Source organism: Sinocyclocheilus anshuiensis, unplaced genomic scaffold, assembly GCF_001515605.1.
Source record: "Sinocyclocheilus anshuiensis isolate Anshui unplaced genomic scaffold, SAMN03320099.WGS_v1.1 scaffold481, whole genome shotgun sequence".
Classification (NCBI taxonomy): domain Eukaryota; kingdom Metazoa; phylum Chordata; class Actinopteri; order Cypriniformes; family Cyprinidae; genus Sinocyclocheilus; species Sinocyclocheilus anshuiensis.
This window is the reverse complement of record NW_015539907.1, coordinates 2,888,493-2,905,958: the sequence shown is the minus strand read 5'-3', so window position 1 is coordinate 2,905,958 and position 17,466 is coordinate 2,888,493. Positions and strand designations below refer to the sequence as shown.

The 17,466-nt window shown below is 33.6% G+C and overlaps 3 protein-coding genes across 6 annotated transcripts in view; 1 reads left to right on the top strand and 2 right to left on the bottom strand.

Moving 5' to 3' along the window:
* The window catches only part of LOC107686315 (protein LCHN-like), a 10,097-nt gene extending 1,638 nt beyond the window's left edge, over positions 1–8,459 (top strand). Inside the window, exons 3-12 of one of the 4 annotated variants that reach the window (XM_016483279.1) lie at positions 154–206; positions 2,495–2,600; positions 2,935–3,091; positions 4,000–4,138; positions 4,365–4,496; positions 5,177–5,327; positions 5,424–5,492; positions 6,329–6,520; positions 6,637–6,686; positions 6,889–8,459. In XM_016483279.1, the coding sequence (XP_016338765.1) occupies positions 154–206; positions 2,495–2,600; positions 2,935–3,091; positions 4,000–4,138; positions 4,365–4,496; positions 5,177–5,327; positions 5,424–5,492; positions 6,329–6,520; positions 6,637–6,649 (1,012 nt within the window). In that variant the 3' untranslated portion in view covers positions 6,650–6,686; positions 6,889–8,459. Of the gene's footprint in view, positions 1–153; positions 207–2,494; positions 2,601–2,934; positions 3,092–3,999; positions 4,139–4,364; positions 4,497–5,176; positions 5,328–5,423; positions 5,493–6,328; positions 6,521–6,636 lie in introns of all 4 variants that reach the window. The other 3 variants (XM_016483277.1, XM_016483276.1, XM_016483278.1) reach the window with 3 other exon arrangements.
* On the bottom strand, positions 1,250–2,079 carry LOC107686317 (nuclear export mediator factor Nemf-like). Its single transcript, XM_016483281.1, has 4 exons — positions 1,902–2,079; positions 1,735–1,778; positions 1,578–1,657; positions 1,250–1,501 (listed from the first exon to the last, which is right to left on the bottom strand). The coding sequence occupies exons 1-4, from the start codon at positions 1,949–1,951 to the stop codon at positions 1,424–1,426; spliced, it is 252 nt and encodes an 83-aa protein (XP_016338767.1). The 5' UTR covers positions 1,952–2,079; the 3' UTR covers positions 1,250–1,423.
* A 579-nt stretch (positions 8,460–9,038) lies between the features above and the next one.
* Positions 9,039–17,466, bottom strand: part of agk (acylglycerol kinase) — a 9,969-nt gene continuing 1,541 nt past the window's right edge. Inside the window, exons 2-15 of the mRNA XM_016483280.1 lie at positions 12,156–12,195; positions 11,793–11,872; positions 11,623–11,698; positions 11,421–11,513; positions 11,286–11,318; positions 11,090–11,184; positions 10,938–11,007; positions 10,769–10,848; positions 10,634–10,691; positions 10,359–10,506; positions 9,897–9,994; positions 9,733–9,803; positions 9,482–9,566; positions 9,039–9,372 (exon numbers count right to left, since the gene is read on the bottom strand). Coding sequence (XP_016338766.1) covers positions 9,241–9,372; positions 9,482–9,566; positions 9,733–9,803; positions 9,897–9,994; positions 10,359–10,506; positions 10,634–10,691; positions 10,769–10,848; positions 10,938–11,007; positions 11,090–11,184; positions 11,286–11,318; positions 11,421–11,513; positions 11,623–11,698; positions 11,793–11,872; positions 12,156–12,195 — 1,159 coding nt within the window. The 3' untranslated portion in view covers positions 9,039–9,240. The remainder of the gene's footprint in view (positions 9,373–9,481; positions 9,567–9,732; positions 9,804–9,896; positions 9,995–10,358; positions 10,507–10,633; positions 10,692–10,768; positions 10,849–10,937; positions 11,008–11,089; positions 11,185–11,285; positions 11,319–11,420; positions 11,514–11,622; positions 11,699–11,792; positions 11,873–12,155; positions 12,196–17,466) is intronic.

Here is a 17,466-nt window from a genome sequence, read left to right as displayed (position 1 = left end):
GTTTTGTTTTCTAATGAGTAATTAATTCAAGATGTTTTGTAATCATGAGGCAAACTGTTTGGTTATTAGTTGCAAATCTTCATCCAAACAGGTTAATTTTGTGTGTATGTATATAGATTAATCCAGATTAAATGTGCTTGTCTTATTTTGTAGATATTTTCGTAAAGGCTGTTACTTTGGACTAGCATGCTTTGCCAACATGCCCTGTGAATGAACTTCAATGAAGTGAGAGTTGTATAAGTCATACAGCTGACTACTGTACTGTTTTTAAGACTTCCTCTTTTTTCATAGGGAGTTCAGTGGAAAAAAGTCATTTAGAGAGTTTTGTGTTCTTCTGCAAACACTGTTTGATTAAAACCTAGTCCAACAGCTTCACAATTGTTTACATAGGCCCACATTGTCTTTTACAGGGAACATGATAGAATGGTGCCTACCTCAAGATGTGAATCTGGAGGGAGTAGAGTTCAAGTCTATGGCAAGCGGCTCTCATCGGATCTCAAGTGACTTCATGTGGGAATCTCTTTCATAAATGCCACTGCATATATAAGAGACAGAGGACATTTGTAACATTTTGCTTAATAACTGGATCCTCTCTAAAGTTTGATTGTGCCGTGTCCAGGTTGTGTTTCGACGTGGCTGTCCTGCACCAGAAGCGACTGGAGCACATGTGGGACGTTCTGCCCAAAGCCCTGCTCCTTCGGCTCAAACAGAGAACTGTGGCAGATTCCTAGAAGACAATCACAGTCAGATGAGAACAAGAGGATGGATCTCTGTGGAAAAAAACGAGACTTTTATGATGGGTTAGTGTCTCATCTCATACGGACTGGGAAAGGCAATGTCATTTAAGAGTGTAGCAGAAAAAACATTTATTCCACTGGACAGAGCAAAAACCATGCCCGATTTGATTCTAGCAGTTTCACCTACATTCATTAATACCACATCTGCATTAAAAACGTCAAACACTGGTTAATGGTCTTTTTTTGTCGCCAGAGTGTTACAGTTTGTAACAATTTCCTAACTGTAACCAAACAATCAGCACTTTCTGAATGAAATCAGCTGTTATTAGATATCGGTCTGTCAGCCCACTTCACAAATGTACTGAATCTCTTCAAGATTATCTGACAAATTCTCATGATTCAGCACAACTCTAATCCTGATGCAGATTTGTAACGAAGCCTACATTTTGTATCGTTTTTTTCCAACATGGAAAATAAATGGTGGAACATTCACATTTATATAATTATTTTTATTTATTTATTATTAAATGCAATTAATTGATGAGGGAAAAAACCAACAAACTTGAAGCTTAAACTGTTCTCTGGTATACAATATAATGTAAATATTCAGTCTTCCAGAAGGCGACTGAAAGCATTGTGGGATGTGCTCAGTGCCTCTCAGCCGAAATCATCCAGCAGCCACAGCTTCACTTCTTCTTTGCTGCTAACAGGTTTGGTGCAGAAACCTTGACTTTACCAGGCATGTTTCTGGACAGATCAGTGTCCTGTAAAACAGCAGCGTTACATCACACACACCTTCAGTTCAACGCTCAAGATTCATGAACCATCTGCTTCAAATACCTTTATGCTCCTGAAGAGATCCTTCTCTCGAGCGCTGGCGTCTTTCCCGCGCATGAAGCTCAGCACGGCGGTGCGGGCCGCTGCAGACACAGATCACGCTTAGTATATTTACATACGGATTTATAGCATTGAAGTTCTACATTAAGACGATCTTTACCTTTCCCCTTTTTCTGAGTGCCTGGAGTTAATTTCACTTTGTACCTGGAGTCAAGACAGATAGTTGAGAGTGAAGCACTGGTTTTTATTCGATGATTCTGCTCTGAGAGGTGATGTTGTTATTATTAGCTCTTGTGCTGATCTGTTCAGTGCATCTTGAAAACATACTTGTAGTTGGAGAGCGCCATGTAAGGAGCACAAACCGGCACCGCGAACATCAACACATCGTCCGGATGAGGCAGACCGGTCAACGAGTCCAGAATGTTTTCACCATCCTAAAAAAATGTAAACAATGAAATCATTAATAAGTCATTGATGATTGTGTTTGTTTATTTAATTATAAAGCACAATTAAAACAACGTAACGTTGACCAATCTACAATCTCTAAATAAAAATGGCACAATATTAACTTTCAAACAATGACCAACAACAACAAATGTTATAAAAAAAAGCCTCTAGCTAATTAGTCTGCAGAACCAAACGCTAATTCAAGTAAATGCACTTTCAATTTTCGTTTAAAATAGCCTAATGACGTAGCCAGTCTGAGATATAGAGGTAGCTTATTCCAGCACTTCGGAGCTGCTACTGCAAATTTTGTAATCATGAGGCAAACTGTTTGATTAGTTGCATATTTTCATCCAAACATGTTCATTTTGTGTATATGTATATAGATTAATTCAGATTCTTGTCTTTTGTCTTATTTTGTAGATATTTTCGTAAAGGCTGTTACTTTGGACTAGCATGCTTTGCCACGTGGAGAGTGGAGAGTGAGCTGGAACGAGGAGCTCGGATGAAATCTGTAGGGATTTTGTCTCCTTCTTACACACTCCTATACCGTTACATGCACTTCCTGGAAAATCAAGTCCGGTAAGTGCATGCTTGCTTCACGTTGTACCTTGTTATGTCTCTTTCTCTTACTCTTTTGCACGCATCATTTCTATTTTAAGATGTTATGTATTAAACATAAGCTCTGAGTTGCATGCGATGTGACATGGAATTTGTTTAATTTGGACTCACTTCACTACATCTCTTCTTCAATCAGTTAAGGTTGTAATATGCAGCATGCAAAATTGTAATATAAAGTTGATCAACTGCGTTAAAAATGTCTGTTGCTCAATGTCTGCATCTAAATAAAGCAACTTCCTGTTAAGTGCAATGCATTTTATGACAACACCAACAGTCTGCACATGCTTTCTTGAAGGCACCAGTTGCAGTGTCCAGGTCAATACTCTCCACTGGAAGCTTTCTACGAGGATAAAAAGGCAGTGTTGCCTCCGGGAGGGAACGGTTTGGTCACAGACTGCCCGACCAGTGCTCTTGGGCCCATAGTCAACCGCTGCATGCATCCAGAGATGAAGGTTTGAAGATATAAACCCAACATTATCTGTCACTAATCAAAGCTTCAGCTTCCATTAAATTCCAGTTCAATTAAATATATTTTAATGACAGTAGTATTAGATAATTCGATTTTTTTTTTTTTTTTCGTTTTTCTGATGTCTTTTTCTAGTTTCTGAGGAAATCTAGGCCAGGCCACTCAGGGAATTTCATGTTACTGATTAACCAGGGTGCAATACTTCTGCAACTCCTAGCAGCATTATACGCATGGGAGAGTTTAATTTCGTGAAAACAACTATTGTGAGACAAATTTCTCTGTCCACAAACCACAAGATCCTCTATTGTTAAAGAAGAATTCCATACTCTTGTTGAAAAATATGCTGAGGTATACTTTAACTCAGTACTAGATTTGGTTATGCTGTTTGTTAAATAAAGCCTTGTTCAGTCTTGAAGATGCACTTTCTAAATCCATGTTTTTATAGTAATAGTGACATAAAATTGGTGGTAAATATAATAAAAAAATGAATGATATCCGGTATTAAGTACACAAACATTATAAAAAAATATTTTTGAAAATTAAACTGTTCTTTGAACTTTGAATAATTGCATTATGAATTTACTAGCCTGTCAGGGGATTTAAAAAAAATAAGACTAGATTGAATGACCACTTCTAATAATCAGCCAAACGCCTGTGATTATTGGCTGAATGGTCTCTCACTGAACGATCTCTAACTATTATTATAATAATATTTTTTTTTATAAATGAATATATTTCATTAATAATTATTAAATTTTTTTATGATATAAAAGCTGCCATGTTTTCTTATAAACTTTAAGAGCCTGTTTAATACATGTGATGTGTCTATCATTTAATAAGAGATGAGAAGCACAAATCATGTCCCTTTTCTGTTCTCTGTCCACCTCCGATCAGATTACACACCCAGCTGGCTGCATGTCCCAGTTCATCCGCTTCTTTGGAGAGCAGATCATGGTGCTGTGGAAGTTTGCTTTGCTCAGGAAACGCATCCTCATTTTCTCTCCTCCCCCTGTCGGTGTGGTCTGCTATCGGGGTGAGAGTGGAAATCCATTTATTAAGACATGGCTGTCTTAATGTCTATGCATATTTTTCATGACAAATTCAAGATAGCTTGAGAATCCATTGATAAAAATCATGTACATGCTCTTGCACATTGTCATTGATTTGTGCATTTTTATAGTCTGTAACTCTAGTAGTGTTTTCACGTTATAACTCATGGTTATTTTGATACTTTATGTTTTTTGACTTGCATCTCTTAGTATACTGTTGCTGCTGCCTTGCTAATGTATCCATTCCTGGGATGGGCATTTCTGTTCCGGAGTTCCGCCCTTTCTTCTACATCAATGTTGCAGACATCTCCGCTCTTGAGACTGAGCTGTCTTACGTGGCCTGTAAGTGTCTCAATCAAGAAAAGGACTAAAGTAGGAGTCAAAATTCATAATTCCACAGGCACAAAAGGGTTTAACGGTTGGATGTTAAAGGGGTCATATGATGTTGCTAAAAGAACATTATTTTGTGTATTTGGTGTAATGAAATGTATTTATGCGGTTTAAGGTTCAAAAAACACATTATTTTCCACATACTGTACATTATTGTTTCTCCTCTATGCCCCTCCTTTCTGAAACGCGTTGATTTTTACAAAGCTCATCGGCGGCGGCAACAACAATACTACAGCGAGAATAAAAGTTACGCCTTCTTTCTTTGCGTGAACATTTGGGCAGCGTTATGCAAATCTTCCCACATCGTGACGTAGATATGTGGGGGCGTGTTAGAACGAGCCGTTTTAGGTTGGCGTGGCTGACTCTTAACTTCTATAAAGAATATCTCTTTGGATTTGAGACTTTAGTCTTTGCAACTTTACAGATCTTCTTTATGCACCAAGAGTTTGTAACACTCCAAAGAGAAAGGAAAAATTGAAATCGCATCATATGACCGACCCCTTTAAATAACATCTACATCTAGAATGAGGAAATAAGAACCTTTACTTCCAACATAAGTAGTAGTTGGTAATTAGTAAGAATGTTTCTCAGTAAGAATAAATCAGTGGAGTCATTTTTATTTGGGTTCTCAGGTACAACAGAGAAGATCTTTGAGGAAAAGAAGGAGCTGTATGATGTCTACATTGACAATCAGAATGTAAAGACACATAGAGAGAGCCTCCAGCCTCTGCTTAGACTCAACAGTGCGGACCGAGAGAAGTATCGCAAGCTCTGTGAGCAAAGGTATGTCAGCCTTTTAAAATCTCAAAAGCTTATGAGGAAAAACAATCTGAAAACATATTGTTCCACAGGCATATGATGATGTTGATATCTTTGCAGGCAGATGCTGCTGTACTCTCAGGAGGTGGATGGAGACTGCACATCTAATGAGGAAGACCTCTTCATTTTGTACGTGATGGAATTACACGACTTAGCACAATGATGGAAGTTTATCACATCTGCAGATTTGAATGAGACAGAAAGAGTATTTTGGAAGAGCACAATACACTTCTTGTGAAAATAGTTTAACTTTCTTTAACCTTGATTAAGCGATAATATTGGGAAACTGATGGAAATGCAATACTATATTTTCATACTTTGAATTGTGCATAGTATAATAATCATAGATAATAATTGTCATTATTACATTTCAAAAGTTTGGGGTTAGTAAGATTTTTTTAAAAGGTCTCATGCGTACCAAAGATGCATTTATTTGATAAAAATACAATAAAAACAGTAATATTGTCATCCTTCACAAATTATTCTAATATTCTGATTTGCTGCTCAGAAAACATTTATTATCAATGTTAAAAAAAAGTTGTCCTGGTTAATATTTTTTTTCAATGAATAGAAAGTACAAAAGAATATCATTTATTGAAATAGAAGCATTTTGTAACAGTTTATTGTAAATGTCTTTACTGTCAATTTTGATTAATGTAATGCATCCTTCCTGGAAAAAAAAGTAGAAATTTCTTAAAAAAAAATTACAGGCCCAAGATATTTCAGTGGTAGTGTATTTGTTGTCAATTTATATGATTGCATAAAGTAAGTTATTTGACAATTACAAATCCACAATTTTTTATGTTCTAATATAAATATATCTATGGAAGCCCACTGTTTTTCTGTTTTTTTTTTTAATTTTATTTATTTAATTTTTTTGTGTTTTGTTGTGCAAACCAATGGAAAATTACTGTTTATGTTGCTGTGATTAATCTGTATGGAATTTCCCTCTGTTTGTGATCCAGGTTTTTTATGGAGCAAAACAACAGAATCTTCCAGACCCTGTCTGAGGTGGCAGGGAGCTCCGATCCTACCCTGACTGCTGAACACGTGAGAGCCATGGGGCTGGATCCTCAGTGTGACCGCGGTTTTCTCATCGACCTGCTGGAAATCTACGGCATCGACGTCATGCTGGTTATCGACAACCCCTGCTGCCCGTAAGACTCTCAGTCTCTGCCGCTCTCTCTGGAGCCCATTTTCTTTTAGGGCTACAACACACTGCCTACTGATTACCTGCTTTCTTTTCTCTCTTTCTCTGGCTTGGCTATCTCAGGAGCCATTCCTGACCCCTCTGGACTGCACTGATACTGCTAACACCAAAAGGTGCAATCCATCTGCAGGCTTTTTGTGCACTCTGCAGCCAGTCAATCCAGTGACGTCTTTCTGCTTGTCTGTCTATCTTATGTGCTTAGTATCCTTCTAGCCATCTTGGATTTCTACTCGACTTGTTTCCAAAACATGATCTCTGTGCCTCTCTCTACTGCTTTTTATTGTGTGGTCTTCAGTTGTGACTTTGTTCTTCTAGCCAGTGCTGTCTGGGGGAACTGATGTGAATATAAATCTGCTTCACTTGGACACCAGAGAATTGGAAAAACGGTCCATCAACGGGGCAACTCTCACTTCCCGGATCCACGTATTTATGCTGGTAACAGCGGTTTGGTAAAGTCTGCTTTGAATGTCATATCTGTATTTCTAAAACTTTTATGGATGTTGCACACAGTACACACAGTACTGTGATGGTGAAGATTTTCACAATCTTTGCCACACTTAATCATGTACATGTAAACAGTCATTTCATTTTGGGAAAAAACAGACATCAGTCACTGTGTTTGTTGTGTTACTTGTGGATTTTTATTGTGCATGGACACATAGACACAATCAGTTCACTACTGTAGTTTGGCACAGCACTTATTGATGTATATGAATGGGAGTGAACAACAGTGTAGAAGGTTCTCAGTCATTATTTCACTACCCAAATGATATCTGATGAATGTGACTGTCATTTCAATGCTGTCTACGCCATTCTCTGTTCAAGCATTTGCTGTTATTACACTTACTAAACGGACTGAAAACTCATGAATTGAAGCATAAAATGTGTATTTGTTCATTCTGTACAGGCCTTTAATCACTGTCACTCTTGGTATTGAATGTAAATTGTACATTTAATGCACAGTCTGATGCACATATGATTTAAACAGACACAGAAATGTTACATTCAGCTTTTTGAGTCCCTTAATTTGCTCTAAAGAAATGAATGTGATTCTATTCCCGTCTGTCATCAGTGAATGCTCCTGATTATTACCTGTTAAAGACTTTGAATATGTATATACTTGGGGTTTCTTATTTAAATGTATTTGGGTCGATCATTTCTGGAGAACAGCAGCAAACTGGCCTCACAAGGCTGATTGATTGTGGTTTTGTGTGCGTTTATATGTTCATCCTGTGAAAACCCTAACTGGACACTTAATTATTCAAATTATTCATAAAGCTGGTGAAGTTTAAAAGAAAAGTATTTACTTGACCTTTTGAGTTTACAGTTTCCTTTCATCTAATTTTCAGCCTTCTAATAAAATAATAATTGATTATTTGAGAATGAGTGCAGGCACTCGGGTTTGTCACAGTTTGATGGATGAAGTTCTTTAAATTACGTGAAATAAAATAGTTAAATTAACAATAAATAATACTGTTGCTTATAACCTAGATTTGATTAAATGTGAATATTGTTTTTACATTTCTTATCTATCAGAGAACTTTCTGTATTATAAATCTTTGAAACCATCCTGTTGTAGGATGTTGGTTAGTTATTTAGTGTCCTATTGTAAATGAATGGAAATGTATATTATTGTACAGGTTGTCTGGTATTGTGTATGTGTGATATTTTTTGTGAGTTATCTAAGTGTTGCACAAGTCTTTGTCACAATAACAAGCGCAAAGAATGTTGGGTTTTACTCTACTAGTATCACAAAGCACTAGTGTAATGCCTCTGTCTTACACACTACCTATACAGTAATACAAACTAACAGCATGTGTCTGTTGTTTTAAAGCCAGTGATTCTTATTCACTGCCATTTTGAAATAAACGGTTCCTTCTTTTCTATCACATGCTTTGTTTGTGCAGTATTTGGGGGTTGATTTGAGAAAAACAAAACACTGGTTTACCTGAAGGAAGCTACAAGATTATCACAAATGCATGGGGAAGTCTTAAAATAAGAAAAATAAGAGATTGATAATGACTTTTATTCTTGGTCCTCATCTGGTCAGACACATTCAGTATCATGCGAGTTTCTTGAGCCATCTTTGCATTATCATCTTCATGATATTAGTTTAAAAAAAAAAACATTCAAAGTAAACCTTAACTTTATGCCTGTATTAAGTTAATAACATCATTCATGCTGTTAAAAAGCATCAAAATGACAATTTAACTGCTGTTTCTTAAAGTCCATAGACCACAGATTGTTCAGTTGGAGTATGGTGACCTTTATGAGACCTTTTTTTGTTGTAACTGGTATGTTTTCCAGTTTCATCAGCAGTTCCTCAGGCTCCTCTACACATATTAACACAACTGTCATCACTGAGCCTGTGCAAGCTGCTCTCTGCGCTCTGCACTGCAAAAGAACCTCAGTTTCCGTGGCAACAGTCTCACTTCCACAGACATTGCCCCTCATTGTCTATGCCTGTATTAAGTTAATAACATCATTCATGCTGTTAAAAAGCATCAAAATGACAATTTAACTGCTGTTTCTTAAAGTCCATAGACCACAGATTGTTCAGTTGGAGTATGGTGACCTTTATGAGACCTTTTTTTGTTGTAACTGGTATGTTTTCCAGTTTCATCAGCAGTTCCTCAGGCTCCTCTACACATATTAACACAACTGTCATCACTGAGCCTGTGCAAGCTGCTCTCTGCGCTCTGCACTGCAAAAGAACCTCAGTTTCCGTGGCAACAGTCTCACTTCCACAGACATTGCCTCATATTCCTCATTGTCAATGTCATAAAAGCCGGCACCCTCCTGTGGACAGGAGAAGAAAAGTAAAAGATCATAATGGCTGCATCACAGCTTAGATCAATGGATGATTACAAAGAAATCAGTCCCCCAAACTTTTTCAAATAATACTGACCTCTGGGAGATTGAGACTAGCAGCACTGGCCTCTATCTGCGAAGCATCTTCTATGGACTCCATCGGCTTCAATACTTTCTTAGTTCTGAATGACAAAGTATTATTCATTCATACCCAAAAACCTAGAAAGGTTCTAATGGCAAATTAAATTAAGTTCACTGAAGTACAGCAGGCAAAAAAGTGCAACTGATTCAACATGAGGTAAACTTTCCATTTCTCCTTTCACAAGCAGTTTTGTGAATGACACTCACCCCTCAGTGATGAACTGACCAACTGTGAGGGAGTCTGAGTCCAGAGTTATCACCATAGAATCGTCCTCACGCTGAAGACAGTAAACAACACCAATCAGGACAAATTCTATTGAATTTATAATACATACATTCCCATGAAGAGCAACTATTATGTCAGTACTCACTCTCTTGACAGGGTTCTTATTGTGTGTGCTAACTGTGAGCTCCAATGTGGAAATGTCTTTGCTCTCCCATCGCTCTGGCTCAGGCTCTTTCAGTGGCTCTACCAACAGAAAATATATTATTATATATTATTATTAAACATGAATTAAAATGTTAGACATCCTTTAGTCTCAGCCTCAGACGTCACACCCATGGACTGATTCATAAAACACACAAAATGGAAAAAGTCACAGTGTTTACAATTGTAACAACGAGCACTTATCAGGATCAGCTAAATGCTGGATTTTCAAAAGTATGTGAAGTTCACAGCATAGACTCTTGATGACTGAAGACATTGTTCTTGAATGAATGATTTATGTTTTATAAATGATTATGTTTTGAACCTGCTTCGAGACAATATTAGAATGCTAATATCCATAAGCTATATTCTATATGATGAAATGTTTATAAAAGTGATAAACCACCTTCTATAGGAGGGTTCCAGTAGTTCTTGAGTCTGCAGTAGATGCGGTAGAGGAGGTTCGGCCGGGGTGGTATTTCAGTGGGAAGGTCAGGTGGACGAGGTACAGGAGCCAGATAGGAGAGGGAGGCCTGGTGAGACTGTGGCCACTGCTGTAAGAGAGAAGATATTGTGATCAATCCAATACTAACTCACATGAAGGCCTTAATATATGATGCAACTGAGCTATCAATGTCATTGAAGTACTCCTTTAAAAACAATGCAAAGAGCAGCACTCACCTTAAGGCTACTAAACCAATGTGCTGCTCTTGTTTTCAAGGGGCCAAGGTACCAATATCTTCAAGGAAAATTCACATTAGAAATACACATTTGCATTTTGTATTTATGCTGTAAATAAAACATTTATGAGCATACTTGCTGATAGAAGAAGCGACGTCTCTGAATGCACCCCAACGTAAGCCAAACAGAGCAAACACTGGCTGCTCCTTCTCACTCTAAAAACAGAAATTACACAATCAACTCGGTGTGAAAAAAAGCTGACAAACCTTAATGAGTTATTTTTCAAAATGCCTATCAAATTTACTTTTATCTGCAGAACATCCAGTGGAACAGTTTCTCCTTTCAGTATTGACAGGGTTGCAGAGGTAATGTGCCTGAAAAACCAGAAATAGATGACATCGGATCATAACACACTTTGGCAAAAAAATGTTTGAAAAGTGAACTCATGAAACTTACTGTACTTTGTTGTCAGAAACCAGATGTAGACTCTGACTCAAAGAGTTACTGGAACCCAGAGGAATGAAACCGATTGGTATTTTACTGAAGGTCTCCTGTGGTTACAGTAGTTCAAATTCAGAAAACTCTGGAATGTGCAATAACTTAATATAGCTTAATAACTTAAACAATACTTTTTTTTATTACTAGTAAATACCTCATCAACTCTGCGCAGTAAGCCAGTTATCACCTGTATGAAAAAATCAACACATGCAAACATTTAAATATGGTCAAATTGTCAGAAATATATATATTTTTTAAATAATCCCACTTTATGAAGATACTTTTGTACCTCCTGTAATGTCCCATCACCTCCAGCAATGATCAGCATATCTGTTTGATCCATCAATTCCATGAGCTTTTTTGCCTGGCCTTCATAATCAGTCTGTTACAGGCAATTGAGCAACAAATCACAAATTATTAATACACTAAAATACATATAAAAAGAACCTGTAGCAAAGGACCTAAGCACTTAAATCAATAAAGGATGTTACCTTCACAATTTTGACCTCCACACCAGCTAAGTGTAAAATGGGAGCTGCATTCTTCTCAAACAAACTATTAGCTTTTCTGCAGAGAAAATATAATTATGTTAACACAAACTAACTGACATAGCTAAAAAAAATGATTTATGGCACAGTGAGGGCCATGTGTATAATCATACCCATTACAGGCAGCAGGATTTAGAATGACTATGGCTTTCTTCAGATGCTCCTGAGGTCCAATTAATTGATGACCAAATGCCTGGAAATCACATACAATATATTTAACTGTAATGAACCTTCGAGTACTGGGTATCAGGGTCATTACAGTTAACTAAAACTATAACTAAAAAAAAAAAGAAGTTTGTTATTTATTTAACTTACTTCATTTAAACTAGTTACCAAAGCAACAGTTCTCATTTTCATTTAGTTTAACTTGATGTACTAAAATAACTAAACTGAAATAAAAATGGAAAAAAACTAAAACTAACAAATATTAAAATGACATTTATGAGCACGTTATTTTCAAACTACATATTCCTTACCCTGGCCTCTATACATGCTTCTCGTCGCAGCACATTGTCACTGTGAAAAAAGTACAGCAAATGAGTTGGTAGACAAATATACATACATACATTCAGACAGACAGACAGATAGACAGACAGATGGACAGGCAGATATAGACAGACAGACAGACAGACAGATAGACAGACAGATAGATAGATAGATAGATAGATAGATAGATAGATAGATAGATAGATAGATAGATAGATAGATAGATAGATAGATAGATAGATAGATAGATAGATAGATAGATAGATAGATAGATAGATAGATAGATAGATAGATAGATAGATAGATAGATAGATAGATAGATAGATAGATAGATAGATAGATAGATAGATAGATAGATAGATAGATAGATAGATAGATAGATAGATAGATAGATAGATAGATAGATAGATAGATAGATAGATAGATAGATAGATAGATAGATAGATAGATAGATAGATAGATAGATAGATAGATAGATAGATAGATAGATAGATAGATAGATAGATAGATAGATAGATAGATAGATAGATAGATAGATAGATAGATAGATAGATAGATAGATAGATAGATAGATAGATAGATAGATAGATAGATAGATAGATAGATAGATAGATAGATAGATAGATAGATAGATAGATAGATAGATAGATAGATAGATAGATAGATAGATAGATAGATAGATAGATAGATAGATAGATAGATAGATAGATAGATAGATAGATAGATAGATAGATAGATAGATAGATAGATAGATAGATAGATAGATAGATAGATAGATAGATAGATAGATAGATAGATAGATAGATAGATAGATAGATAGATAGATAGATAGATAGATAGATAGATAGATAGATAGATAGATAGATAGATAGATAGATAGATAGATAGATAGATAGATAGATAGATAGATAGATAGATAGATAGATAGATAGATAGATAGATAGATAGATAGATAGATAGATAGATAGATAGATAGATAGATAGATAGATAGATAGATAGATAGATAGATAGATAGATAGATAGATAGATAGATAGATAGATAGATAGATAGATAGATAGATAGATAGATAGATAGATAGATAGATAGATAGATAGATAGATAGATAGATAGATAGATAGATAGATAGATAGATAGATAGATAGATAGATAGATAGATAGATAGATAGATAGATAGATAGATAGATAGATAGATAGATAGATAGATAGATAGATAGATAGATAGATAGATAGATAGATAGATAGATAGATAGATAGATAGATAGATAGATAGATAGATAGATAGATAGATAGATAGATAGATAGATAGATAGATAGATAGATAGATAGATAGATAGATAGATAGATAGATAGATAGATAGATAGATAGATAGATAGATAGATAGATAGATAGATAGATAGATAGATAGATAGATAGATAGATAGATAGATAGATAGATAGATAGATAGATAGATAGATAGATAGATAGATAGATAGATAGATAGATAGATAGATAGATAGATAGATAGATAGATAGATAGATAGATAGATAGATAGATAGATAGATAGATAGATAGATAGATAGATAGATAGATAGATAGATAGATAGATAGATAGATAGATAGATAGATAGATAGATAGATAGATAGATAGATAGATAGATAGATAGATAGATAGATAGATAGATAGATAGATAGATAGATAGATAGATAGATAGATAGATAGATAGATAGATAGATAGATAGATAGATAGATAGATAGATAGATAGATAGATAGATAGATAGATAGATAGATAGATAGATAGATAGATAGATAGATAGATAGATAGATAGATAGATAGATAGATAGATAGATAGATAGATAGATAGATAGATAGATAGATAGATAGATAGATAGATAGATAGATAGATAGATAGATAGATAGATAGATAGATAGATAGATAGATAGATAGATAGATAGATAGATAGATAGATAGATAGATAGATAGATAGATAGATAGATAGATAGATAGATAGATAGATAGATAGATAGATAGATAGATAGATAGATAGATAGATAGATAGATAGATAGATAGATAGATAGATAGATAGATAGATAGATAGATAGATAGATAGATAGATAGATAGATAGATAGATAGATAGATAGATAGATAGATAGATAGATAGATAGATAGATAGATAGATAGATAGATAGATAGATAGATAGATAGATAGATAGATAGATAGATAGATAGATAGATAGATAGATAGATAGATAGATAGATAGATAGATAGATAGATAGATAGATAGATAGATAGATAGATAGATAGATAGATAGATAGATAGATAGATAGATAGATAGATAGATAGATAGATAGATAGATAGATAGATAGATAGATAGATAGATAGATAGATAGATAGATAGATAGATAGATAGATAGATAGATAGATAGATAGATAGATAGATAGATAGATAGATAGATAGATAGATAGATAGATAGATAGATAGATAGATAGATAGATAGATAGATAGATAGATAGATAGATAGATAGATAGATAGATAGATAGATAGATAGATAGATAGATAGATAGATAGATAGATAGATAGATAGATAGATAGATAGATAGATAGATAGATAGATAGATAGATAGATAGATAGATAGATAGATAGATAGATAGATAGATAGATAGATAGATAGATAGATAGATAGATAGATAGATAGATAGATAGATAGATAGATAGATAGATAGATAGATAGATAGATAGATAGATAGATAGATAGATAGATAGATAGATAGATAGATAGATAGATAGATAGATAGATAGATAGATAGATAGATAGATAGATAGATAGATAGATAGATAGATAGATAGATAGATAGATAGATAGATAGATAGATAGATAGATAGATAGATAGATAGATAGATAGATAGATAGATAGATAGATAGATAGATAGATAGATAGATAGATAGATAGATAGATAGATAGATAGATAGATAGATAGATAGATAGATAGATAGATAGATAGATAGATAGATAGATAGATAGATAGATAGATAGATAGATAGATAGATAGATAGATAGATAGATAGATAGATAGATAGATAGATAGATAGATAGATAGATAGATAGATAGATAGATAGATAGATAGATAGATAGATAGATAGATAGATAGATAGATAGATAGATAGATAGATAGATAGATAGATAGATAGATAGATAGATAGATAGATAGATAGATAGATAGATAGATAGATAGATAGATAGATAGATAGATAGATAGATAGATAGATAGATAGATAGATAGATAGATAGATAGATAGATAGATAGATAGATAGATAGATAGATAGATAGATAGATAGATAGATAGATAGATAGATAGATAGATAGATAGATAGATAGATAGATAGATAGATAGATAGATAGATAGATAGATAGATAGATAGATAGATAGATAGATAGATAGATAGATAGATAGATAGATAGATAGATAGATAGATAGATAGATAGATAGATAGATAGATAGATAGATAGATAGATAGATAGATAGATAGATAGATAGATAGATAGATAGATAGATAGATAGATAGATAGATAGATAGATAGATAGATAGATAGATAGATAGATAGATAGATAGATAGATAGATAGATAGATAGATAGATAGATAGATAGATAGATAGATAGATAGATAGATAGATAGATAGATAGATAGATAGATAGATAGATAGATAGATAGATAGATAGATAGATAGATAGATAGATAGATAGATAGATAGATAGATAGATAGATAGATAGATAGATAGATAGATAGATAGATAGATAGATAGATAGATAGATAGATAGATAGATAGATAGATAGATAGATAGATAGATAGATAGATAGATAGATAGATAGATAGATAGATAGATAGATAGATAGATAGATAGATAGATAGATAGATAGATAGATAGATAGATAGATAGATAGATAGATAGATAGATAGATAGATAGATAGATAGATAGATAGATAGATAGATAGATAGATAGATAGATAGATAGATAGATAGATAGATAGATAGATAGATAGATAGATAGATAGATAGATAGATAGATAGATAGATAGATAGATAGATAGATAGATAGATAGATAGATAGATAGATAGATAGATAGATAGATAGATAGATAGATAGATAGATAGATAGATAGATAGATAGATAGATAGATAGATAGATAGATAGATAGATAGATAGATAGATAGATAGATAGATAGATAGATAGATAGATAGATAGATAGATAGATAGATAGATAGATAGATAGATAGATAGATAGATAGATAGATAGATAGATAGATAGATAGATAGATAGATAGATAGATAGATAGATAGATAGATAGATAGATAGATAGATAGATAGATAGATAGATAGATAGATAGATAGATAGATAGATAGATAGATAGATAGATAGATAGATAGATAGATAGATAGATAGATAGATAGATAGATAGATAGATAGATAGATAGATAGATAGATAGATAGATAGATAGATAGATAGATAGATAGATAGATAGATAGATAGATAGATAGATAGATAGATAGATAGATAGATAGATAGATAGATAGATAGATAGATAGATAGATAGATAGATAGATAGATAGATAGATAGATAGATAGATAGATAGATAGATAGATAGATAGATAGATAGATAGATAGATAGATAGATAGATAGATAGATAGATAGATAGATAGATAGATAGATAGATAGATAGATAGATAGATAGATAGATAGATAGATAGATAGATAGATAGATAGATAGATAGATAGATAGATAGATAGATAGATAGATAGATAGATAGATAGATAGATAGATAGATAGATAGATAGATAGATAGATAGATAGATAGATAGATAGATAGATAGATAGATAGATAGATAGATAGATAGATAGATAGATAGATAGATAGATAGATAGATAGATAGATAGATAGATAGATAGATAGATAGATAGATAGATAGATAGATAGATAGATAGATAGATAGATAGATAGATAGATAGATAGATAGACAGACAGATAGACAGATAGACAGAGAGATAAATATAGTTAGACAGACAGACAGACAGACAGATAGACAGACAGATAGATATAGATAGACAGACAGACAGATAGACAGATAGACAGAGAGATAAATATAGTTAGACAGACAGACAGACAGACAGATAGATATAGACAGACAGACAGACAGATAGACAGACAGACAGATAGATATAGATAGATAGATAGATAGATAGATGTGTGTAGATAGTTACAGTAGACAGGACGGATGGACGGATGGATGGATGGATA